This window comes from Protopterus annectens, chromosome 6.part1 (assembly GCF_019279795.1).
Source record: "Protopterus annectens isolate FY-2018-M chromosome 6.part1, PAN1.0, whole genome shotgun sequence".
Taxonomy (NCBI): domain Eukaryota; kingdom Metazoa; phylum Chordata; order Ceratodontiformes; family Protopteridae; genus Protopterus; species Protopterus annectens.
The window spans coordinates 303,897,272-303,924,445 of NC_056738.1; the positions used below are offsets into that span (position 1 = coordinate 303,897,272).

General features: G+C 45.2%; 1 protein-coding gene across 1 annotated transcript in view; it reads left to right on the forward strand.

Annotated features, from left to right (window-relative positions):
• Positions 1 to 27,174, forward strand: part of ATIC (5-aminoimidazole-4-carboxamide ribonucleotide formyltransferase/IMP cyclohydrolase) — a 1,003,526-nt gene that overhangs the window by 144,176 nt on the left and 832,176 nt on the right. The window contains exon 6 of the mRNA XM_044075723.1: positions 26,737 to 26,888. Coding sequence (XP_043931658.1) covers positions 26,737 to 26,888 — 152 coding nt within the window. The remainder of the gene's footprint in view (positions 1 to 26,736; positions 26,889 to 27,174) is intronic.

The following is a 27,174-nucleotide window of genomic DNA, read 5'->3' on the forward strand; positions in this document are numbered from 1 at the left end:
ACTCTTCGGGCTATTTTTACAGCCAATTACTTTCGTACTCTTGTCTCCACTCCGAAATGGCTTCGATAAGCCATCTGACTAGAGATCTTCTGAAAAAACATAACGATAAAGACAGACCACATGGGTCCAATACTGCCGACGACACTTCCGTTAAACTAGTCGCCAGTCCGGTGGTACTCGGTGAGGAGCTTTCGCAGCCCCGGATACCTGCTACTTCAGATTCGCAGGCCTCTACTGAGACCCATTCGGAGTCTGGTATGCCGCGAGATGCTTCTTAGACTATGGAACCTGTGGATGTATCTACCTTGGATGGGTCCGGAGCCAGCTTCTGGGGTTGTATTCAGGCCTACAGACTTGCATTTTAAACAGACGTCATCGTTTCCATCCAGAAGTTCCAAATCCCTCAGGACTAAAACTCGCCTAAAAAACAGATGACCAAACCATGAGCTCAGGCCCATATTCCTCAAACAAATGCTTAGAATGGCTAAAGACCTTATTACCTTTAATTAGGGGAAGCCAGCCTTCCCCCTCTGAGACCAAGAATTGACTTCCTTACTGATTCTTCTGATCAGGAATCTGATATTTCTGCTCCTTCTGATTACCAGGATTTGCCCTTATCTACTTATGAGGATTCTGATGCAGAGGATTCATTCCCTCTGCTTCCCCTCCAGAAGATTTTTGTTTCGGTGAAACCTTGCATACTCTTAGGGAGCATTTCCGCTGGGAAAGCAGTCCAAAAAGAGACTTGGGGAATTCTTACTTCTGCCCCAATGCGGGCCTTTAGCTATCCCTCCTGTTCTGGACATTGTAGATGATGCTTTATTGGAATCTAGCCCTTACCCCAGACACTTTACCTCCAGCTCCCAGAAAACCTGACTGGTAAACAGAGTACCTGACTCACAAGTTCCTCTTCAAGGCTCCTTCTGCGGATCCAGAGACTATTTCCCAAGTAACGAAAGGCATTAAGGCTACTACTGCCAAAAATCCTACCCCTTCTGATAGAGATTCTAGAGCCCTAGACAGATGGGGTAAGAAGGGATACACTTGTGCTACTTTGGCCATTAGAGCTTTAAATTGCCAGTTTCATATGTATCAACAGCATATTATGGGACTACTTAAACAGAAAATGATGTAGATTCCTGACTACTGAATGCACACAATTGCAGGATTTAATGCATTCTGCAGAACAAGTTGGTAAACCTACTTTGCAATGTGGTTTTGATGCTTTAGAAGCATCCTGCAGGGCTGCTGTCACTGGGTCTGTACTTAGAAGGCTTGCTTGGCTTGAGGAACAAAACTTGCCAGATCATGTTAAAGCTAAATTACTGGATGCTCCGTTAAACCAAGACCGCCTTTTTGGAAACAAAGCAGAAGTTGTCAAAAGGATGGTGGAAAAAGCTAAATGTATGCAAACTGCTAAAAATTTCCTGCAAGTACAGCCTCCCAGATTTAGTAGGCATTGGCCTTCAAAGAGTTTGTCCTTTCCAGTCTTTTCCAGGCCTTCAGTCCAAACCCAGGAAGAGCAGACCACCTAGGTTACAGTCTCAGGCTACGCACAGACCTAAGTAGTAGGGGGGGGGGCTTCCGCATCCAAAGCAGGGAGTAGTAAACCACCCCCCTACGGAAAAATGGCACAATGACAACCTTAACCCTTCCAAGCCCTGCTCAACTACCTGCTTCCTTAGGAGGAAAGCTCGCCCTGCATGCAAAAAACTGGGAATTCATTACCCAGGGCAAATGGGTTTTGAACATAGTTTCCCAAGGATACAGATTCCATTTCCACACACTACCAACCCCCAAACGGTTGGCCATACCTACCCCCAAATCAATGGACGGAGGCCCAACAGCAGGTTCTCTCCTCAGTGTCAGGGCTATTTTGCCTGTCCCAGCAGAACAAAGGGGACAGGGTTTATTAAAGACTTTTCCTGGTATCCAGAAAAGACAACTCTTGGTGTCCTATCCTGGACCTCTGTTCTAAACACCTTTCTGGTAATTCCAAAATTCAAAATGCTAACACTTCAACAGCTTCTTCCTATGCTAGCCAAGGATGCCTGGCTGGCAACCTTAGGCTTAAAGGAAGCTTACCTGCACATTCCAATAAGGGAATCTTGCAGGAAATATATGCTTCAGGGCAGGCTCCATGCACTAACAGTTCTCTGCACCTCCCTTTGGCTTATCTACTGCACCCAGGGTATTCACAAAGTGTCTAGCTCCAGCCATTGCATTTTGCAGGCAGAAAAGTATTCAGATATACCCATACTTGTCCGATTCAGGCAGAAAGCCAGGACTTGCTATTACAATACCTGGCATTCGTAAAGAAACTTCTAACCTCACTGGGGTACACCTTTAAAGGAAAAGAAATCTCACCTAGTACCCTGCCAACAGATTGTATTCCTGGGAGCAAGCTTGAACACAGCTTCCCAGATGGTATTCCTCACTCCAGAGAAACTAATTTGACCACCTTCAAACTATTGGCCACAAAACCCAGCTATCTGCAAGGAAAATTCTGCAAGCCCTGGGGTTCATGGCCTCTTGCATTCTACTAATTCTATATACAAGACTGCATATGAGGAAACTCAAGTGGTATCTAAAAAGCCTATGGTGTCAACATTCTCAGGACCTGGAATCAATGATTCCTATCATTCCTTGTATAAAGACAGTTCCTTTGGTGGGCAGAGGCTTGCTACCACAATAAGGGGCTCACTTTCACTCTACTCCCAGCCGCTAAACCCCAACAGACGTATCGGACTATGCATGGGGGGCTTACATAGCAGGGCAATGCATTCAGGGCAAATGGACCCAGAGACAGATGCACCTGCATATCAATCAAAAAGAAATGTTAGCTGTATGGAATGCCCCGACAGCCTTCAAAGACCGTTTTCTTCCAGGACAACTATTGGTAAGACAACACCACAGTTGTGTGGTACATAAGCAGGGGGGAACCCACTCATACCCTCTCTGCAGACTAGCCATGGCTCTGTGGAAAACAGCCTTTAGCTACCAAGTGCATCTACAAGCTCAATTCCTGTTAGGGAAACTGAATTCATTGGCAGACGACTTAAGCAGAAATCTCATGGACCCACACGAATGGAAACTAGAACCAAAAATATTCAACCTCTTGAACAAATGGGGGACTCCAGAGGTAGACCTATTTGCCTCCCCTCAGAACTACCAATTGCACGAATTCTGCACAAAAACTCCCCCACAGTCGAGCTTGGAAAGTGGATGCCCTGTCCTTTTACCTGGGAAAGCTTCTCGGTTTATGCCTTTTCCCTCCTCTGTCTCTCCTCTTGAAGGTTCTACTGAAGATCAAACAAGACAAACCAAGGACAATACTGATTGCACCAGACTGGCCACGCCAGCACTGGTACCCCCTCTTGTGCAGTATGACACTGCTGCAACCATGTCACTTGCCTCAGACCCCTTCCTTGCTGTCCCAGCAGGCGGGCCAGATTCTGCACCCTCATCTTCAAACCCTGAACCTTGCAGCCTGGCTAATTCCTTGAGGTCTCCTCTGGCATCCCTCAGTAAGCAGGTGCTAGATGTCATTCTGGAGGCAAGGGGGCCTAGTACTGTAAAAGCCTATGTGAAAAGTGGAAAAGATACTGTTCCTGGAGCCAGACTTGGAGGATGGGCACAACGGTGCCCAGCTTACCTCATATTCTTCAGTACTTAACAGAAATGCTCCACAAGGGCCTATCTTTCTCGTCAATTAAAATTCATGCCTCTGCCATTTCAGCACATTATAATACTGAGCCACCCCTCTTCTCTCACTCCCTGCTAAAATAATTCCTTAGAGGGGCCAACAATTTATGACCCCTCGGGAGAGCTCCCACTCCAGCCTGGAACCTAAACTTTGTATTGGAAAAGCGCACTCTTCCCCACTTTGAGCCCGCTGCAACAGCAGAGTTGAAATTCCTTTCTTGGAAAACAGCCTTCCTTCTAGCCATCACTTCAGCAAGAAGTGTCTGAATTACAGGCCCCCATGACAGTGCAACCCTTCATTATCTTCCATGCGGACAGGGTTTCCCTTAGGACCAATCCTTCCTTTATGCCCAAGGTGTTGTCTAGTGTGGCCCTAAACCAGTCCATTCATTTACCTACTTTTTTCCCTAATCCACAAAACAAAGGGGAACGAATACTGCACTCTGGATGTGCACAGACAACTTAGATTTTATTTGGACAGGACTAAGCCTCATAAAATCTTAACAGCTGCTAGTTGGCTTTGCTGCAGGGCAGAGGGGAAGGGCATTTCAAAGCAAACCATTTCCAAATGGATAGCCCATTGCATTAATTTCTGCTAGAAGCACCATGGAAAACCTACCCCACCGGGGATAAGATCGCATTCAACCAGGGCTGCATCTACCTCCTGCAGCCTTTCTCAGAGTAGTCCCTACCAGGGACATCCTAGAAGCTGCTACCTGGAGCTCTGTACGTACCTTCACCAAACATTACCACAAGCCTATTTTTTCTAAATCCAGAGCTGGTTTTGCCACTGCAGTCTTGCAGGGCTTAGTAGCTGGCCCTAATGCTCTAACTTCCTCCTCCCTTCCTTAGCTTTTGGGAATCTACCCAAATGCGATGTCTGCAACAGTGAAACACAAAGAACATAGTACAGTTGTGTACACTTACCATAAATGTAGATGTTCACTGTTGCAGTCCTGATTACCCTCCTTCCAGCCCCCTGAATTCTCTTGGCTCTAATTTTCCTTCTTATTTGGTATATTTAGTTTGGTATTTTTAGTTTTTATGGTGTAGTTTCTTTTTGAGGGAGGTGTACCGTAGCATATAATTGCTTCCCATTGTGGGGGCACCTGACATCTGGGGCACGAAAAGCTGATGTAATGGTGTCTGCTGCATGCTTTATACCCCTGGTGACCTGACATCATGGGAGAAAAGACGGCATCTGATGCAGGAATCCAAAGACTCTGGTATTCAGGCCGGCTGAGGGCTACCCTGCAGGCAGATGACCCAAATGTGATGACTGCAACAGTGAATACACTCTAACATAATCTACATTTATGATAAGTGTACACAACTGTACTTTTTGGTGTACTAGGTGGATATTGGGCTACCTTAGGCAAGGGTTGCCCTTTCATAATGAATACTACAACAGTGATGTGGAAGGACATCTAGCCATCCAAGTCTGCCTCCTTCATTAGAAGTGATTCCAGGACCGCTAGGAGGCAAAGGAACCCCCCTGGGTAAAATGTACTCTGAAAAAACCCATTGGGAACCTCCAGTAGGTTTACCTCCCTTCAGAAGCAAAATTGTGACCTACCTCTGCATCTCTTCTGCCTCAGTCCCTGCCTGTCTTTCCCAAAGGTTGATTGACTTTTCTTAACCAGGTAGGAAGCTATTACCACAGACATAGGTGGATCCTTTCTATTATGAAGGATGGTTGTGCCATGTCTTGAAAATATTCTCCTTCTGAAAGGCATGCTACAACCTCCTCAAAACCCTGCTGGCATCCATTATTCAAGACCTCTTGAGCAAGTCCCAGAGGGCTTCATGTGGGGAGAGAGTTTTTTACTCCAGGATTTTTCTAGTCCCAAGAAAAACAGGGCAATAGAGATGCATCCTGTTAGACCTGTCTCTCCTAAACACTTGCGCGTCCCATTTTTCAAAATGTGCTGTCCACACTCTTCTGCCTTTTGTCCTCTACCAGGCTTTTAGTGTCACTAGATATGAAGGATGCATACTTACACATCCATTTGCCCTTCTTGTGGGAGATTCTGCAGGTTTTTCTCTGGCTCCTTGCGTTTTCAGTTTGTTGCTCTGCCTTTTGGCCCTGCTACAGCTCAGTGTTCAGTTCTTGGCTCCAGTAACAGCTGTTTTGTCTCGCTTAGTGAATCCGTATTTCCCCACTACATGGAAAACCTACTAATCCAGGCTCACTCTCCAGAAATTCTTCATCTACATTTCACCTTCCATCTTCTGACCATTTTGAGTTTTACTGTAGACTACAGAAATCCCACATGGTGCCTACAAAGGGCTTGGCTTTTCTGGGCTGCAGACTGGGTACAGAAAATGCATGCCTCCCTTCAAGGGGAAAGGTCTGTCCTGTTTCCAAAATCTCTTCTGCAACCCATTGCTCAGTAGGGGAGATGCTAAGGATTTTGGGGATTCATTTCAGCCACCGTACCCATTCTCTCCCTGGTCATACTTCAGGTACCACTAGATTTTCTTCATGTGAAGTTTGTATGTTCCCAGCACGGTCACTCCCGGGCACCATGATTTTCCCTCCTCCCTTGTATCAAAGGAGATACTTTGGTGGAAGGGACCAGTCATCTCCACCTAGGACTGCCATTCACACCATACCCCTGAGTCGCACTATAAAAAAAAAAAAAAAAGTGCTTTACAATATAAGACATCCAATCTGATGTCAATCTTTGTTTATTCTTGACAGTTGAAATTTGCTCTGATCTTTGGAACCAACTCAGCCATTGTACAGCTCATGCCAGCCAAAAACTCTAGAGCCAAGTCTCTACCCACAATGCCTCTGTGTATGTTACCTCTGATCTCATTTGCCGCTGTGCCAGCAAGACGCATCAGCCTTTCTCTCGGCTAAGTGTTTTACAATTTTATGTACATTATAGTTGTGTGCTCCTTTCCTCTACCCTTTTTGGATTTTTCCTTTAGTACCATCGTTGGTACTTGCCCCTTTACCTCCGATAATCTTGTCTACTATTACTGGTAGATGTTTCCTCCTCCTTACGTTCCCCTTTATTCCTTTGTGCGTAAGCGCAAGTTTTTTTTTTTTTTTTTTTTATCGAGCATGTTTTGTTTTTCGCCCTTTACTATTATGTCTGATAAGCCATCTAAAGGCACGTCTGGGTTTAGATATTGCCAAGACTGTAATAGAAAGATGCCCAGTTCTGACTGGCATCTTTCTTGTGCCTAGTGCTTAGGTGCACCTGTTTTGGATTTGGATTGTGACTTGTGTAAGGGGTTCAGAGAATCTTAGCAGAGCATAGGAATAAGCTCTTGCTTAAAGGTCTACTTAAATCCCCTTTTAGCGAAGCCTTGTCGAAGGCCAACGCAAGATTTACCAGAAAATAAAAGCCTTGGTACTGACTTCACCCTCTGTTCCAGAGGCTCCTAAACAGAAACCCTCTGTTCAGGACCCTTTGGAACCGTGGCTAAGGTGCCAATCTAGTGCTTCTGGTACGGTACAGTCAACACCCTTGTCAGCAACGGCCTCTATAGGTTCTGGTTTGACACTGACTTTGCCTACTGCTCAACAAATATTTGCATCGGCACTGCCACAGTCACAGCCCACCCTCTTTGCATTTAAGCCTATTTTGGAAATGCCCAGGATGAGATATTCCCCAATTATAGACCCCTTCATGGGAGAACTACCTCTTCCATTCATTGAAAGACCAGTCTCCTTCGGCCTCTTCAGTATGGTCCTGCAGGAGTCTTTCAGAGTTGGATGTAGTGTTGCTGGCCAAAGGTATATTGCACCTTCTCGGGTCCCTCTTCCATCTGGAGTAGGGACCTTTTCTCCCGGGACTCCTGTCTACCCTTCTCAGACTTCCAACAGTGGTTTTGGAGGCCAGCACTTCGATATCCCCGGTACTGGCCATTTTGGTGCTGTTGGGAGAGTTTACCTCGTCACCAGATATTGCTCTGACATCATTGTTTCCTGTCTGAGTCGATGGAGTCTCGGGGCGGAGACCCCTCCATTTGTTCTGTGGCTTCCGGTTCGGCACTTAGTTTGGGTATGGTGCTGATCTCTGTTCTGTTTGGGGTCCTTCACTGGCTCCAGCCTTGTAAGGTGGTCCCATGGAGCAGGGTGTAATCTCTGTTTTGGGCTACCGTCTTTTGGGTTATGGAGAGGGCCTTAACCTCCATGGGATCCCAGCTGGCCCCACCCGCATCAGAGTGCTGTATTTCCATATCCTCTGGTCCAGAGTTGACACCAGTCTGACAGGACAGCGAACACTGAAGCTTCAAGTTGCCCAGATACAGGGTCCCTCCTGTTCAGAGTCCTCCCCAGAGATTCCCACTGAGGAGCCACCCCGAAAGAGGACCCTGAAAGAAGACATGCAAGAGGAAGCATTTGGATTCCCCTGAAGAATCTGTCATGGAAGACAGGATTTTAATGAAGGGGGGAGGATTCCCATGGTCACCCCCTGAGGATGTTTCCTTTGGAGACATCCTAGAAATTCTGAACGGAGGGGTAACTGGAAGTCCCAAGACCCATCCTCTGAAGAAACCATGTACTTGAAAGCCTTCAATGCCCAACCTTCTACCTCTTGGGTGTCCCCACCCACTGACTACCTCATCAAGCTAATGGCGCAGTGGGCTTGGAAGTCTGATGCCATACAGCCCATTCCCCTGGAGACATGACCAAATATTATCACCACCAGTATTGGGCAAAAGGTTTGCCAGTAGATGCCATGGTGGTGGCAGCTGCCACCAAAAAGGAACTAGCCGACAGAGTCCTGTTCATCTTCCTAACAGGGAGTCTAGGACGATGGACAGGTTTGGAAAGCGGGTCTGTGCTTAATCGACCTTTGCACTTAGGTACTTGAACTTTGACGCACTTTACTAGACTCCAGCGAGACCTAATTAAAGAATCATCAGAAACTTTTTAGCTGGGGCTGTATCCAGCGAGGTACAAGGGAACGTCACTTCTCGGCTATCCATCCTGGAGTCTATATCAGATTAGTCCGTACGACTCCTCTCCCATGCCGCCAAAGGGATGAGCAGAGCGGGTTCCAGTGTTGCCATTAGATGGCACACCTGGATGCGCTTGTGTGACTTTGCAGAGCCCTTCAGGTTTTTCTTTGTCAATGCTGTTTGACAGATTTTTCTCTGCTCTGCTCTAAAGTAAAGGACGCATTAGCCAGGTGTGAAAAGGATGGTAAGACCCTGTCTGCCATGGGCATTAGTGTTTCCACCCCTCAATGAATCCTTCTCCAGGAATCGGAGTGTGGGAAAATGTGGTTCAAGAAGTCTCTGGGACCTTTCCATGACTCGCGTGGCACCGGCTTCCCTCGAGGCAGAAGGGGGAGCCTAGACGGAAGACTCCAGCCCTGAGGCATAGTTGGCCCACGAAATGTGGGGTCCAGAGATTCCTTTCCTGGACAGCCCTACTAGTGCTCCTGAAAGGAGGCCCGATTTGCTTACCTATGAAAGCAGATGGGGGAAGGCTTTCTCAGCATCTGTCAGCCTGATGACCAATAACATGATTCTTGGGCGCAGAAAATCCATTGCCAGAGTCTACAGTATCCCCTTCAAGTTCTCAAAGAAAAATCCCCGATGTTCCACCCCATGAGAGGGATCAAGCTACCAAAGAAATACAAAGGCTGCTGCAAAAAAGTCATCCAATAAGTCCCACCAGACCAGTTAGAATCCAGGATTTACTGTAGATTCTTTTTAGTGCCAAAAAGACTGGGGACTGGAGGCCAATACTAGATCTCAGCCTTCTAAACAAGTTTGTCCGGCAGACAAAATTCCAAATGATCACTCTTCAGTTTGTTTTTCCCTCTTTTAGAGAAAGACAATTGGATGTGTTCTATAGACCTTCAAGATGCATATTATCACATAAAAATAGAAAAGCACTCCAAGAAAGTTCCTCCAGTTTCGACTAGGAACCAGTCATTATCATTTCATAGCACTGCCATTTAGTCTTACCACGGCCCCCAGGGTGTTCAAATGTATGGTGGCAGTCATGGCTCACGTGAGATTAAATGGATTTTGGGTGTTTCCTTGTCTAGACACCTGGCTCCTCACCACTCCCACCAGGCATTTACTGACACTAGACAGATGTCCTTCAAGGATGCATCTGCAGTCCTTACAAATGGGTAGTCCTGTCGTCAGGCAGCCCTTCGGTCGGCCGGATTCCAAAGTCTGGGTCTGGCTTCGGCTGGTGTTGCCCGAAGCAGAAGCTGTTCGCAAGTGCCGGTCGGTCAGAACCAGAGATTACTACTACCGAATACTACTTCGAGGACTTCTAAAAAGCTAAGTACCCCATTGGGGACTCTTTCTTGCCTCAGCCGATGTCAGAAAAAGTGAATAACTGTTTAACTTGTGGGAAACAAATACCTCATAAAGATTTCCACTCTTACTGCTTACCTTGTTTAGGCCCAGACCACGACGTAGCAGCTTGTCTAGCCTGTGCTTCTTTTAACCGACGGACGCTTAGACGTCGGTCTGAATTTGCAGAGCAGTTTTTCGGCTCTGATTTTGCTTATATCATGCCGTCGGATCCTCCGACTTCACAAATAACCGAAGAACGCAGGGAAAAGGACCGACACTCGCGGTCCGCGGTTTCTGCCGAAACCGTGGTTAAGCCAACCACGAGTGTCTCTGTTTCGGCTGAAACCGAGCAAGCGGTTCTTCCCCCAGCCGAAAACATGCCTTCTACCGAGGCCTCTTCTAACCTGGTGGAATCGGCTTCTGAAATCCAACCTGCGGTTGCGGTTTCTCAGGAATTATCAGACACTATTCCCTTGGATATTTCAACCCCTGCATGTGGAGCTGCTAGGCCTCCTGCAGCCATGTCTATTAAGGCCTTTGCCAGGGCTAAAGCAGCTAAAGCTTCAAAAACTGTGCCTGTCAAGCCCCCCTCTCACAGGCCCAGCACCAGTTCCCATATGCTTTCTTTGGCAGAGGATCTCATTTCTTTAATTGCTGGATCCCAGCCTCATCCAGACAGGACCACTCATCCACCTCCAGAGAAGAGGCCTAGAGCAGAGCCCCCAGAGCCAGTATCCACAGATGATTCCTCTGATGACTCAGAACATACAGACCCTCCTGAGGCTCCTTATTCCCCTTACGAAGACTCTGATGCTGAAGAGTCCATACCTTCAGCCTCTCCACCTGAGGAATTTTCCTTTGGGGAAACCTTGCATGCTATGAGGGAACAATTCCAGTGGCAGGGCCAAGATTTCTCAGACTCCAGAAAAAGGCTTAGAACCTTTCTACATTTGCCACAGCATAGGCCTTTAGCTATACCTCCAGTTCTTTCTGTTGTAGATGATGCATTTAATGATGCTTGCACTGCTCCTGATTCATTACCTCCGGCCCCTGCTAAGCCCGATAGGTTCTACAGGGTCCCGGACACTCCTCACCATTTATACAAGGCTCCTTTTGCAGATCCAGAGACTATCTCCCAGGGCCCTAAGGCTGTAGCAACTACATCTGCTAAAACCCCTCCCTCTGAAAGGGAATCCAGGTCCTTAGAGAGATGGGGTAAAAAAGTTTACACTTCTGCTACTCTGTCAGCTAGGGCTTTGAACTGTCAATTTCATATGATTCAATATCAAGAGTTTATGCTAGACCAGTTAACTAAAAGCTGTCCTCTGAAGAATCTTTAGATAAGAAATATGTTCAGGAAATGGTACATAACATACAGCAGGTTAGTAACCATTCTTTAAAATGTGGCTATGATGCACTGGAGGCTTCCTTTAGATCAGCCATGACTGGCACAGTTATCAGGAGACATGCATGGTTGAAAGAGCAGGCATTACCAGACCATGTCAAATCAAAGCTTTTAGATGCACCCATGGACAAAGTCAATTTATTTGGTTCTCCTGCACAGCAGGTACTGAAAAAGATGGAAGAGAAGGCGAAATCTGTACAAACAGTGAAAGATTTCTTACAGGTTCAACCTCCAAGGTTTAGCAGGAACTGGCCCTCCAAGAATTGGTCCTTTCCAGACTCCTCTAAGACACAGAGAGGCAGGAATAGGTGTTCAAGAGGCAGAAACCAATCCAGGGGTGCCTACAGGGGACGCCAGTGGCAGGGTAACAACCAGCGAGGCACAGACGCAGCCACCACCACAATCACAGGCTGTGGCACCGCCTACCAGGGAACAACTGGAAGCACCCTTAGGCGGAAAGCTAACCTTATTTTCAAAGAACTGGCATTGCATCACAAGGGAAAAATGGATTTTGCAAACTATAGACCAAGGTTACAGGTTCCATTTCCATACTCTACCAGGAAAGAGAGGAATGCCAAACCTACCACCTACTCAAAGGGCAGAAGCTCTAAAGCAAATATCTCAATTATTAAGAATGAGAGCTGTGGAAAAGGTACCATCTATGGAGCAAGGAAAGGGATTTTACTCCAGACTCTTCCTGGTACCAAGAAAAGAGAGCAAATGGAGGCCTATTCTCGACCTGTCCGCTTTAAACACATTCCTCATTGTTCCAAAATTCAAAATGCTGACCCTACAGCAGCTTCTTCCCATGCTGGGCAAGGAGTCTTGGCTGGTAACTCTAGATCTCAAGGAGGCATACCTGCACGTCCCCATACGACCAGATTGCAGAAGATACCTCAGATTTCTTGCAGGATCAGAGCATTATCAATTCTCAGCATTGCCCTTTGGCTTATCTACTGCGCCCAGAGTGTTCACGAAATGCCTGGCATCAGTAATTGCTCATTGCAGACTTCAGGGAATCCAAATTTACCCCTACCTGGACGACTGCCTGATACAAGCGGACAACAAAAGCAAGCTAACAGAAGACTTACAAAGAGTCATTTACCTGCTGCAAGCCCTGGGATATACAGTCAATATAAAAAAGTCAAGACTGATGCCATCCCAAAGAATAACCTTTCTGGGTGCAGAGCTGGACACATCAAAACAAATGGCATTCCTAACTGCAGAAAAGAAAGAGCAACTACCTCTCTACTTCTTGGCATTAACAAAGCAGAACCATCTAACTGCAAGAAAAGTACTGCAAGCCCTAGGCTTCATGGCATCCTGCATAATTCTGGTCCCTCATGCCAGACTGCATATGAGAAAGCTACAGTGGTACCTAAAGAATTTGTGGTCTCAACACAAGCACAGCCTAGAAACCAAAATTCCAGTAACCCCATGCCTGAAGCGAGAGTTCCTATGGTGGGCTCAGGCCTGTCAATCAAACACAGGATTGCCCTTCTGCAACAGTCAACCAAGCCAAACCATCACGACAGACGCCTCAGACCTCGGTTGGGGGGGCACACATGCTGGACAAGTGCATACAAGGCTTATGGACTCAAGACCAGCTGCGCCTGCACATAAATCTAAAGGAAATGCTGGCAGTAAAATTGACAATCCAGTCATTCAGACCATTTCTCCAAGAAGGTCAGTTGATAAGGACAGACAATACTACAGTTATGTGGTACGTCAACAAACAGGGAGGCACACATTCATACCCTCTATGCCGGCTGGCACTGGACCTATGGGATGTGGCTCTGAGCTACAACATTCAGTTACAAGCAATTTTTGTACCGGGAAAAGAAAACATTCTAGCAGACATATTAAGCAGAAATACCACTGATGCCCACGAATGGATGCTGCATCTGGACATCTTCAAAGCCATCACAAGAGAATGGGGATTACCACAAATAGACTTATTTGCATCCCCACTCAATCACCAGCTAAAGAAATTCTGCACAAGGACGTACCACCCACTTGCTTGGAAGGTGGACTCCCTATCTTTCAGTTGGAAAAACCTGACAGCATACGCATTCCCACCACTTCCTTTGATGCACAAGGTGCTTTTGAAGATCAAAGAGGAACGACCAAGGATCATTCTGATAGCTCCAGACTGGCCAAGGCAACATTGGTACCCATTGCTGAGGAGCATGTCCGGGAACAAATATGGGCACTACCCTGATCCCATTGCTGTTAACACAGAACAACTACAACATCCTGCATCCAAACCTGAAAACTCTGCAGCTAACTGCCTGGAACATTACATAAGAACAATTAACCCAAATTTATCCCAAAGGGTTAAAGACATAATCCTTGAGGCTCGTAGACCTTCAACAAGAAAGAATTATGCAGCAAAATGGAAAAGATATCTCATTTGGAGTACTGCAAAGGGAGAAGATGTGGCACTGGTAAACATAGCCAACATCCTGGAGTACTTGGCAGAGCTCTTCCATACAGGCCTGTCCTATTCTTCCATCAAGATACATGCATCAGCTGTTTCAGCAGAGTACAGCTTGGATCCTCCTGTCTTCTCACATCCTCTGCTCAGGCAGTTTCTGAGAGGAATTAAAAATGTAAAACCTCCCAGGAAACCACCATTGCCAGCATGGGACTTGAACTTTGTGCTAGAAAAATTGACACTTCCCCCTTTCGAACCAGCAGCAACAGCAGAATTACAATACTTATTCTGGAAGACTGCTTTCCTGCTGGCAATCACCTCAGCAAGAAGGGTCTCTGAACTACAGGCATTAATGGCAATGCAACCCTTCCTGATCTTCCATCAAGATAGTGTCCATGAGAACAAATCCTACATTTATGCCTAAGGTGGTATCCAGAGTGTCTTTAAATCAGGCTATCCACCTACCTACATTCTTCCCCAACCCACAGAACAGGGGAGAAAGACTGTTGCATACCTTGGATGGACATAGACAATTACGCTACTACCTGGACAGGACCAAGTCCAATAGAATAACTGACCAGCTTCTGGTAGCATATGCAACAGGAAAGGAAGGAAAACCAATTTCAAAACAGACAATCTCCAAATGGATAGGAAATTGCATTAGATTTTGTTACTCTTACCATGGAAAGAAAACTCCAGAGAACATCAGGCCTCACTCCACAAGGGCTACAGCCACTACCACAGCTTTCTTACGAGGAGTGGCTACCAAGGACATTATAGAGGCTGCTACTTGGACCTCCGTGCATACATTTGCCAAGCATTACAATTTACCTTTATACTCTAGATCCCGAGCAGGTTTTGCCACTGCTGTTTTGCAAGGGATCCTAACTACACCATAATCTCTCCTTTTTCCTCCTCCCCTAGTTTAGCTATGGTATTCTACCCATTTGTAAGGACTGCAGATGCATCCTTGAAGGACATAGTACAGTTTTGTACCTACCATAAATGTAGATGTCCGATAGGAATGCATCTGCAGTCAGGATTACCCACCCACCTTCCCCTCTGTGGTACTCCTAGGGTATTTGCCATCCTTCAGCTAGCTTGGGGGGGATCTATTATGGTGTATTTGTTTGTATATTTGTACATACATGCTTATTTAATGTGTTTTGCTCTCTACTATTTGGAAACATTGGCATTTATCCAAATTTAGCCATCCAAGAGGGCACCTGGCATCTGGGGCAAGAAACACTGAGGAAAATGGCGTCGGCTGATGCCTTTATACCCGAAAAACTGCAGCTATGACGTCGGGTGAAGCGCGACACCAGCCGAAGCCAGACCCAGACTTTGGAATCCGGCCGACCGAAGGGCTGCCTGATGACAGGACTACCCATTTGTAAGGACTGCAGATGCATTCCTATCGGACATCTACATTTATGGTAGGTACAAAACTGTACTTTCATCATACATCTCTTCAAGCCCCTAGGCATCGCAGTGAACTACGAGAAATGTCAGCTGTCCCCCACTCAAAGACTTGGAGTTCATCGGGACCCGACTCGATACAATCTCCTGTGTAGCCTCTCTACCCCTTCACAGACCGCAAAAGGTAAAATGCAAAGTCCAATCCTTCTTAACGAAATGTGCCCGCTCTTCTTCAAACCCTGTGATCAATGGCAGCAGCAATCACCCTAGCTCTTGTGGCACAGTTTCACATCAGAATACTTCAGTGGATTCTAGCCTTACAATAGTCCATCCTTACTCGTATAAGTCATCCGATCTTAGCAGAAACTTGCAACAAAGATCCGTCTTGGTGGATGGAGTCCGAGATCCTTATGGAGGCTGCCTTTTGTTCCCCCTCAGCCCAAGGCCATAGTGACCACAGACCCCTCCCAGATGGGTGGGGTGACATTATCTGGGAAAGACAGTCCAAGACATTTAATCTTCCCAAGAGGCCAACTTGCACATCAGTGTCCTGGAGAGGAGAGCAATGCTCCTAGCGTTGCAAGCCTTTCAAAATGCTCTTCCTCCAGGAGTGGTTGCAATCCAGTCAGACATGTTTGTGGTCTGATATATCGGCAACCAAGGGGGAACCAAATCCTACCCCCCTGCCAAGAACTCTGAGTTTGGCAATGGGCAATATCTTCCAACCGCTTTCTTGTGGCAGTGCACATCCATAGGAGTTCCGGCGTGATAGCGGACAAGTTGTCTAGACGCAGCCTACTGCTGCCAGAGTGGTCTCTAAATCCCAAAGTGAGAAAACAAATATCTCTCCGATGGGGCGAGCCTTGCTGCAACCTAGTTTCCTCAGTAAACAAGTGCAGTGCATACTTTGCCCTACTCCTCTCCGCAGGGAGAGTCACCAAGAGATGCTGTCCTCCTAGATTTGCCCCTGGGTCTCCTTTATGCATTTCCCCCATTCCCCTTTTTCTGAAGAAAACCCAGAGTAATCCTCATTGCCCTGTTTTGGCCCAGGCAAGTTTTGCTTTCTTTTCCTGTGGTCTCACTTGGTGCATCAACCTTGGATTCTGGACCCAGTTCTGGATCTTCTGTTGCATCCAGACCTTCATTCCCTCAAACTCGCGTCTTGTTTCCTCCAATTCCATTAGTCGCCAGGCAATCTAATATTACTTCCCCTGTCAGAAAAATTCTTCTGGCTTCTCATAGACCATCCACCAGGAAACTGTATTCCTGTAAATGGAAAAGATTTTGTCTGGGCTTCTAAGAATAATTTGGATCCTTTACATTTGCCAGGACCAAGATTAGAACTCCTACCTAACTAGTTTACTGCACTATAGTATTACGCATATTTATCAGATGGGCCACAAAGCTTACATTTTAGATTTTCTAGCGAACCTCTTCAACCAAGGTGCGTCTGCTTCAACTGTTAAGTTACCTTAGCAGCCATCTCTAATTTTCACAATGGCTGCGATGACTAATTTTTTATTTCCAATTGCTTATGCAAAGTGTTTAAGGGAAGCCTACATATCAAACCTCCATTCAAGGATCCGTTACCTCCATGGGATCTTGCATCCATTTTGCAATAGTTAGTGTTATCTCCCTTTGATCCAGCTGCTACTTGGCATCTCAAGTTTCTTTCCTAGAAAACCATTTTTGGTGGCCATTACTTCTGCCAGAGGGGTTTCAGAAATACAGGCACTTTTTGTGAAACCTCCATATATAATCTTCATAAAGACAGTGTGTCCTAGAGGAGTAACCCTTCATTCCTTCCTAAGGTGGTCTCAGTCAAACATCAGTCATTCCATACATTTTTCCAGTTTTCTTTCCAAAGTTCTCTAACAAATGCGAATACTGTCGGCATCTGTTAAACGTCCAGACAGTTGAGGTTTTATCTTGATAGAACTAAGGATTGTAGAACTTCAGACCAACTGTCTGTCTCCTTTTCAGGACCAAGGATAGGTAAACCGGTTTCTAAATGGTTAAAGTGTTTTGTTCATAAGTAAAGGTAATGCAATCGTAAAATACCTGTGCCTGTCCGGGCTCACTCAACCAAATCTATTGTCACTTCAGCTGTTTTTCATTCCAAGGTGCCTCTGGATGAAATATGCGTGGCTGCAACTTGGGCAACCCTTCATACCTTTATCACTCATTACAAATTGGATATGGTCTCCAGGGGAAGAGTATCCTTTGGCTTTATGGTTCTCAGGAGTATCCTTTCATAAGGCCACCCAGGGTATAGGTAGCTGGGGACTGTCCCAACTGTCAAGAATAAACAAAGATTGACAACATCAGATAAAGAAGTTATGTACTCACCAGAACGTTCCATCTGGGTTGTTTATCTTCATTCATTCTTGACATCCCACATTCCTTCCCCTTCCAAGATTTCCTGGAGGTTCATAAGCTTGTCCTGAAGCATTAGGGTTTTCACCTTGGACATGGTTTGTTCTCCTATTTATGTATATGTATATGTGTGTATATATATATATATATATATATATATATATATATATATATATATATATATATATATATATATATGTTTCATCTTCCTGTAAATTGCAAACTCAATCTGAGGTAATGTACAATAGGGCCTTTTCTAATTATAGGTCTTCACTGCTTTCTCATGACCAGGTTTGGAGCATGTAGGTCTTTATGTCCCACTTTTATTTATATAATCCACTTGTAAGCAATATTCTCTTTTGTAAGAGAGATTCTCTTTTGTAATTGCAAAGTTTGAGTTTGTTTTGCACTGAGAACGACTAAATTACCACGCTTTATTGTGGTTTTGGTGAAGTGTTAGTATTTTGCAGTATAACAAATGAAGTAGCAATGCAGCAGAAATGGGGAAAACAGTTTGGAGACATTTGTGCTTCAGTTAAAAAAAAAAATAAACAAACTTCTGCAGACACTGGTGAATATTTCTTTGAAGTGTCTGACAACTCTTGGATTACAGTTTTATCCTTAACATCTCCGGAACATTGTGGGAGAGGGTCTCTGCTTATAGGTCTACATGCTGACAATCCTTAAAGCCTGCAGTTTGGCTACTTTGGTTACAACGTCCTAGCAAGCCAAGTACTTGGCACTAGGAAGTCTTTTACATCAGAAAAGAGATGTACAGTTGTGACGAACAGGGAATGAATTGCATGCCAGGGTTAAGCAGTCAAGACTTGCAAAGTTTGGCTAGCTGTCCTCTGTCTGATATGTGGAATAAACAATCTAGTAGACAGCCAATGGGAGCTGTGGATATATCTGGCTCCCTCTAGGAAGGCCGAAGAGACCCATAGCACCAGAGTCAGAGTTGATAGCAGTTGAGAAAGGAGTGAGCTAGTAAAGAGATGAATCAGTGATATGTTAGGGAGAAACATAGACCCAGTGCTGGCATGCAAAAGTTGCAAATGAGCAGTAGATGCAGGGGTGCAAAGGACTATCAAGATCCCCAGAAAGTTATCACGTATAACGCACACAGTATTAATCTGAATCACATTTATTGGCCAAGTATGCATGCGTACAAGGAATTTCTCTGGTTTACTGGTCTGACTCTCAAAGTATGAATTACATAAGCGATATACATGCAACTGTTAAGACAAAAAAGTAAATGTACATATACATACAAGGTGCAAAGTGCAACTCGGTGCAAGAAATACTGAAAAACTCTTGAAAGAAGCCAGTATTAACAATAATATGTAAACAATACTGCAGAATAGTCAGAGGCTTGGAGAAAGAATTCCCTGACGTAATAAGCTGAGTTAACCATTTATAAACTTGATGGCCTGTGGAAAAAAACAGTTCTTGTATCGGTTTGCTTTGTTGCATATTAATCTACGTCTGGCTGATGGTAATAGTTCAAGAAGATGGTGGCCTTGATGTGAAGGGTCGGTGGTGATTTCCCTGCCCTTTTCATGACTCTAGAATAGTACAGGTCCTGTAAGGAGGGAAAACTAGCACCAATGATATTTTCGGCAGACCTGACTATTCAATGAAATAAGCCAGTCAAATATTGCTAGACAGGGAAATACAGAAAACTACAGCAGTAAGCCTAAAGTTGATCTTAGTGTTTCACTGTTGCAGTCATCACATTTGGGTTATCTGCCTGCAGGTAGCCCTCAGCTGGCCTGAATACCAGAGTCTTTGGATTCCTGCGTCGGATTCGTTGTCTAGCTATTTTTGTAGCTAGATACTTTCGTTCTCAATCCCCGGGCTCCGAAATGGCTTTGTTAAGCCATCCAACTTCTGATCTTGTGAAAAAGACATAAGGATAGATGGAGACAGACCGCATAGGTCCAGAACTGCCGAGGACTCCTCCGTTAAGCCAGTCTGCTGGTACTCTGTGAGCTGCTTTCGCAGCCCCTGATGCCCGCTACTACAGATTCGCAGGCCTCTACGGAGACCCATTTGGAGTCCGGTATGCCACGAGATACTTCGACTATGGGATCTGCGGATGTCTTGATGGGTCCGGAGCCGCTGTGCAGGCACCGGCTTCTGAGGGTATATTCAGGCCTACTGATTTTCATATTAAACCGATGACTTTGTTTCAAGCTAAGAATACCGAATTCCTCAGGCATACAGCTCGCACTGCTCCTAGAAAATAGATGACCAAACCGCATTCTCAGGCCCATATGCCTCAAAATCAAATGATTAAAGTGGCTGAAGACCTTATTACCTTAATTAGGGGAAGCCAGCCTTCCATCTCTAAGAGACCTAGAACTGATTTTCTTTCTGGTCCTTTTGATCAGGAATCTGATATCTCTGTTCCTTCCGACTACCAAGATTTACCCTAATCTACTTATGAGGATTCTGATGCAGAGGATTCCATTCCCTCTGCTTCCCCTTCAGAAGATTTTTCTTTTGGTGAAACCTTGCATACTCTTAGGGGGAGCATTTCTGCTGGGAAAGCCAGGACTATTCTGAGTCCAAAAAGAGACTTGGGGAATTTTAATTCCTGCCTCAACACAGGCCTCTAGCTATCCCTCTTTTTCTGGAGATTGTAGATGTTTTCTTGGAGTTCAGCCTTACCCCAGACACTTTGCCTCCATCTCCCAGGTACTGCAGATTACCTGACTCTCTCAAATTTCTCTCGAAGAATCCTACTGTGAATCCAGAGATCATTTCCCAAGGACCAAAAGGCATTGAGGCTACTACTGCCAAAAATCCTACCCCTTCTGATAGGGACTGTACAGCTTTAGACATATGGGGTAAGAAGGTATACACTTCTGCTACTGTGGCCATTGGGGCGTTAAAATTCCAGTTCAATATGTTAAAGTATCAGCAGCATATTATGGGACTACTTAAACAGAAAATGATGTTGATTCCCGACTGTGCTGAACACAGATTTGTAAGAGTTAATGCATTCTGCTGAACAAGTTGATAAACATGCTTTGCAATGTGGTTTTGATGCTTTATAAGCATCTTGCAGGGCTGCTGTCACTGGGTCTGTACTTAGAAGGCATGCTTGGCTTAAGGAACAAAACTTGCCAGATCATGTTAAAGCTAAATTACCCTTAAGCCAAGACCGCATTTTTGGCAACAAAGCAGAAGTCTTCCTCAAAAGGATGGAGGAAAAAGCTAAATCTATGCAAACCTGTTAAAGATTTCTTACCTGTACAGTCTCCTCGATTCAGTAGGCATTGGCCTTCAAAGAACTGGTCTTTTCCAATCCCTTCCAGGCCTTCGCAGTCCAAACCCAGGAACAGCAGACCACCAAGACTTCAGTCTCAGGCTGTACACAGATCTAACCAGTGGGAGGCTCCCACTTCCAAAGCAGGGAGTAGTAAGCCACCCCCTGTGGAAAAATGGCACAATGACTTATCCTTAACTCTTCCAAGCCCTGCTCAACTACTCGCTTCCTTAGGAGGAAAGCTCGCCCTGCATGCAAAAAACTCGGAACTCATTACCAAAGACAAATGGGTTTTAAACATCGCTTCTTTAGGATACAAATTCCACTTCCACTCACTCCCAACCCTAAGTGGATGGACAGACATCCCTCCAAGTCAGTGGGCAGAGGCCCAAAAACAAGTGCTCTCTTCAGTATCAGGGCTATTCAACCTGTCCCAGCAGAACAAAGGGGACAAGGTTTTTATTAGACTCTTCCTGGTTCCCAGAAAAGAAAACTCCTGGCGTCCTATCCTGGACCTGTCTATTCTCAACACCTTTCTGGTGGTTCCAGAATTCAAAATGCTAACTCTTCAACAGCTTCTTCCTATGCGAGCTAAGGATGCCTGGCTGGCAACCCTAGACTTAAAAGAAGCTTACCTGCACATCCCAATAAGGGAATCCTGCAGACAATACCTACGTTTCAGGGTGGTCTCCATGCACCGTCTGTTCTCTGCACTTCCCTTTGGCTTATCTACTGCGTCCAGGGTATTCACAAAGTGCGTAGCTCCAGCCATTGCATTTTGCAGGCAGAGAAATATTCAGATGTACCCATACTTGGACAATTTCCTAATTTCAGGCAGAAAGTCAGGACTTGGTATTACAACACCTGGCATTTGTAAGGACACTTCTAACCTCTCTGGGGTACACCATCAACGACAATAAATCACACCTAGTACCCTGCCAGCAGATTGTATTCCTGGGACCAAGCTTGAACACAATTTCCCAGAGGGCATTCCTCACTCCAGAGAATAAGTTTGACAACCTACTTCAACCTATTGGCCACAAATACCCATCTGTCTGCAAGGAAAATCCTGCAAGCCCTGGGGTTCATGTCCTCTTGCATTTTGTTAATTCCATGAGCAAGACTGCATATGAGGAAACTTCAGTGGTATCTAAAAAGTCTATGGTGTCAACATTCTCAGGACCTGGAAACAATGATCCCTATCATTCCTTGTCTAAGAGCAGACTTCCTTTGGTGGGCAGAGGCCTGCTACCACAACAAGGGACCCCCTTTCACTGTACCCTCTGCCGCCCAAACCCTAACAGACTCCTCAGACTATGCATGGGGGGCTCACATGGCAGGGCAGTGCATTCAGGGCAAGTGGAACCCAACACAGATGAACCTGCATATCAATCCAAAAAGAAATGTTAGCTGTACAGAAGGCTCTGACAGCCTTCAAAGACCTTATTTTTCCAGGACAAGTATTGGTAAAGATAGACAACACCACAGTTTTGTGGTACATAAACAAGCAGGGGGGAACCCATTCCTACCCACTCTGCAGACTAGCCATGGCTCTGTGGAACACAGCCTTGAGCTACCAAGTGAAACTGCAAGCTCAATGCTTGCCAGGCAAACCAAATTCACTAGCAGACGACTTGAGCAGAAATCTCATGGACCCATGCGAATGGAAACTGGAACCCAAAATATTCAAGCTCTTGAACAAATGGGGGACACCAGAGGTAGACCAGTTTTCCTCCCCTCAGAACTACCAATTGAACAAATCCTGCACCAGAACTCCCCACAGTCAAGCTTGGAAAGTGGATGCCCTGTCCTTTACCTGCGAAAGCCTCTCAATTTATGCCTTCCCCCTCTGCCTCTCCTCTCGAAGGTTCTACTAAAGATCAAATAGGACAAGCCAAGGATAATACTGATCGCCCTAGACTGGCCACGCCAGCACTGTTGTACCCCCTTTTGCGCAGTCTGACAGTGCTGCAACTGCCTCAGACCCCTTCTCTGCTGTCCCAACAGGTGGGCCAGATTCTGCACCCTCAGCTCCAGACCCTGAACCTTGCAGTCTGGCTAATTCCCTGAGCTCGCCTCTAGCAACCCCCCGTAAGCAGGTGCTGGATGTCATTCTTGAGGTAAGGAGGCCTAGTATTAGAAAATCCTATTCAGAGAAGTGGAAAAGATACTGTTCCTGTAGCCAGTCTCAGGGGATGGGCACAACCGTGCCCAGCTTACCTCATATTCTAGATCATTTTAACAGAAATGCTCCACAAGGGCCTATCTTTCTCCAATTAAGATTCATGCCTCTGCCATTTCAGCACATTATAATACTGAGCCACCCCTCTTCTCTTATCCCCTGCTAAAGCAATTCCTTAGAGGAGCCAACATTTTAAGATCCCCCCAGGAAGCTCCTATTCCAGCCTGGGACCTTAACTTTGTATTGGAAAAACTCACTCTTCCCCCTTTGAACCAGCTGCTACAGCAGAGTTGAAATTCCTTTCTTGGAAAACAGCCTTACTTCTAGCCATCACTTCAGCAAGAAGAGTGTCTGAATTACAGGCCCCCATGGCAGTGGAACCCTTCATCATCTTCCAGGCGGGACAGGGTTTCCCTCAGAACTAATCCATCCTTTATGTCCAAGGTGGTGTCTAGTGTGGCTCAAAACCAGTCTATTCATTTGCCTACTTTTTCCCTAATCCTCAAAATAAGGGGAAAAGGATACTGCATTCCCTGGATGTGCACAGACAGCTTAGATTCTATTTGGACAGAACTAAGCCTCTCAGAAAATCTGACAAGCTGCTAGTTAGCTTTGCTGCAGGGGCAGAGGGGAAGGCCATTTCAAAGCAAACCATTTCCAAATGGATAGCCCATTGCATCCATTTCTGCTACAAGCACCATGGAAAACCTACCCCACAGGGGGATAAGATCACATTCCACCAGGGCTGCATCTACCTCTGTGGCATTTCTCAGAGGAGTCCCTACCAGGGACATCTGGAAGCTGCTACCTGGAGCTCTGTACATACCTTCACCAAGCATTACCACCTGCCTATCTTTTCTAAATCCAGAGCTGGATTTGCCACAGCAGTCTTACAGTGCCTGGTTGCTAGCCCTAATGCTCTTTAACTGCCTCCACCCTTTATTAGCTTTGGGAATCAACCCAAATGTGATGACTGCAACAGTGAAACACGAAGAACATAATACAATTGTGTACACTTACCATAAATGTAGATGTTCAAGTGTATTCACTGTTGCAGCCATGGTTACTCTCCCTCCAGCCCCCTGACTTCTCTTGGCTGTACCTTTCCTTCTTGTTTGGCATATATTATATCATGTGTATTTGCTTTTTGCTGGGGGCTTACATACCATATAATTGCTTCCTATTGTGGGGGCACCTGGCATCTGGGGCAAGAAAAACTGATCGGCTGCATGTTTTTATACCCCTGACGTCATGGAAGAAGTGACAGCATCTGAAGCAGAAATCTGAAGACTGGTATTCGGGCTGGCTGAGGGCTACCTGCAGGCAAATAACTCAAATGTGATGACTGCAACAGTGAATACACTCTAACATCTACATTTATGGTAAGTGTACACAACTGTACTTTCTTACCCAGGCTGGGAATCTGAACAGTGATCCAGAGTGATTAGCAACTAGCTGAAGGATTATGCCAGTAAAAGTCCAGTGTGACACTCCCCATCCCCATAAAATTCATCCTTGTCCATAATCGAACAGCTTAGATCTATATTGGGGAAACAGAAACTTTACCCGCAGGACTGCCCCTGTACTAATGGGCAGAGGTAGCGCCTAAATGCTTTATCCCATGCACGAGTCTTCTCATTATCTGTGGTTTACCATTTTTTCTCATTGGGGGTTATATGCAACTATCGACCATGTGATGGGTCCGGCCAGTCTATAACGAAATGGGATCGGTTATTTTTGAGCACAAAAAGGGAAACTGTCTAGGCTTAAAATGGACTGTAAGGACAACTAGTCTAGTACTTGCCATGAACCTTTGTGGTTCTAATTAAGCAGAGCAAAGATCCATAAGGGAAACCTGGTAGTAAATGTTTTTTTTTTTTTTTTTTTTTTTTTTTTCAAAACTTTGTAGAATTTAAGACTTTAAGGAGCATGTTACATCATGACTATGCTAGTTTGAGCATAGGCAGTCGGCAAATAGCTAATGTGAGGGCTGGTCTGTCCTTGTCCTGTAGAAACAAATGGAGGTTGGTACAGCCAAATAGCTAAAGGAAGTCTCATTTAGGTAGATATGGGTGTGTGTGTGGGGGGGGGTTGGGCTCATTGTCATGAGCCAGTGGGCTGTTAAGAAAAGCCCAGTTAACCAGTCATGGCATTTAAGACCAGTCCTACCAAACGTGTATAGCAGCAGTAGATCAGGCACTCAAAGGACCTGATACCTGAAGTTATGAGGTGCTCAGACCTCTTCCTAGAACTGTCATGATAGTCTTCCAGCTTGCAGTAACTGCCAAATAGGAAGACTGCAGAATGAGAAGCTAGCTTATACAGGTTGAGGGTTGAACAGTGGCTGCTTTAAAATGTTGTATAGCACGTCATTGAAGGGTGTTTGTAGTCGGTCTTTGGGACTGAGCTTGGTCCTACAGCTTACTCAGATGTATGGTTAGCTGTAATATTTGTGGAGGTTCAATGTACATAGTTACAGGATAACTACTATTGATACCAGCTAGTGAGCAGGTGTTTTTCCTAATCTGACGTTTCTAGTTCACACTTTATTTTTATTTTCTCCACATGAGATTTGCAGCACTACTTTGTAAGTGAAGGAGACCTGCTGAAAGGATGTGCCACACTGTCATATTGATAAATCACAGTAGGACTACTGAGGCATAAATGGGTAGGAGATCTTAGTCAAGTATGCCTTGCCATGTGGTGGTTTTGATAACGCTGTCTCAACTGTAAATATATAGTTTCTTAAAAATATTTCTTTCCTTTATTGTCCAACCTTTACTAAAAGTTTAATTTTGTAGCTTTGACAATATTTGAGTCGACTAGAGCAGTTAACTTTACAAATTTAGTGATGTGTATTCCAGTATGGCAGAAGTTGCATAGGGGTGGCTTGAAATAAGTTATTTCCTATAAATTTATAGTGTGAACTTTATGTAGATGTGGATGAAGGGCAGTGCCTTTTCAGGATTAATAAGGTTAGGTATTTATTTAATGAATATGGTACTGTTCACAGAAACTGAATGTTTGTTTTTTAGGCACTGATGCAGAAAATTGACAATCCTCCCTTCAACCTGCATAAATTACAAAGATGAGTAATCTCCTCCTGTGGTGGGGGCGGCATTAGATTTGGTAGCTTTGAGGAAAGTGCTCTAGTTTGACCAAAACAGCCTTAGAGCCATCTAGCTCTGGCTGCTTGGACAACTGAACGTTGCACAGGTGCATCTGTTGAGCTTGTACAAAGTAATGCCATGTGCACTGCAAGAGCAAGATTCCAAACCTGTGCTGATAGTAAAGAGGTTTGCATGGGCAGCCCCTTAAGGAATGCCTTTCTCTCTTCTGGTAATGTCCCAAGAGCTTGGCTTTATACTGCATAACCCAGGTTAATGGTTACCTTTGCCTTTTATGTCTTTGAGCAGGTGCCAGAAAATGTACAGTTTATTGTTGTGGTATAACTATCAAAAACTCTTCTCCAGCATTTTGTGCAGCCATTTCTTAAAGTTTAAACTCCTTTACCTTACCAGTGATAGTTGAAATGGATAAGTTACAAAGGTCAAATTACCTGTGGTTTTACTAAAACAAGGTGTGAAGGAGTGTGTTTTTTGTTTTTTCTATGCAGGTAGTGTGAATTCACATCTTGTGCCTTGTGTTAACAGGTGGTGTTACACTCCTGCGTGCAGCTGCAAAGAACCATGCTCGTGTGACAGTAGTTTGTGACCCTGGAGATTATAAGAAAATTTGTGAAGAGATGGAACAGTCAGAGAAAAAGGACACAACACTAGAAACCAGAAAAATGTTGGCTTTAAAGGTAATGTCACTCACAACCGCTAACATTTTAGTACTGTGAGCGGTTTAGTTTTGGGGATCCTATATGGTGACATACTAGCTTGGCTCAAAAAAGGCATCAGACTTTTAAACCTGGTAAAGTCCGAGAACAGATTTTTTTTATTTTCCGGGTTTCTTGTCTCTCTGTATTTATTGCTTGTGGCAACATCATGTAATGCTTTGGTTGAAGGGTCCTTGTTTTGCGGCTTGGTTTGGAGCACAAATTAGGGTCTTCCTCCAAGCAAGGTAATTTTAGTAGGTATCTTGGC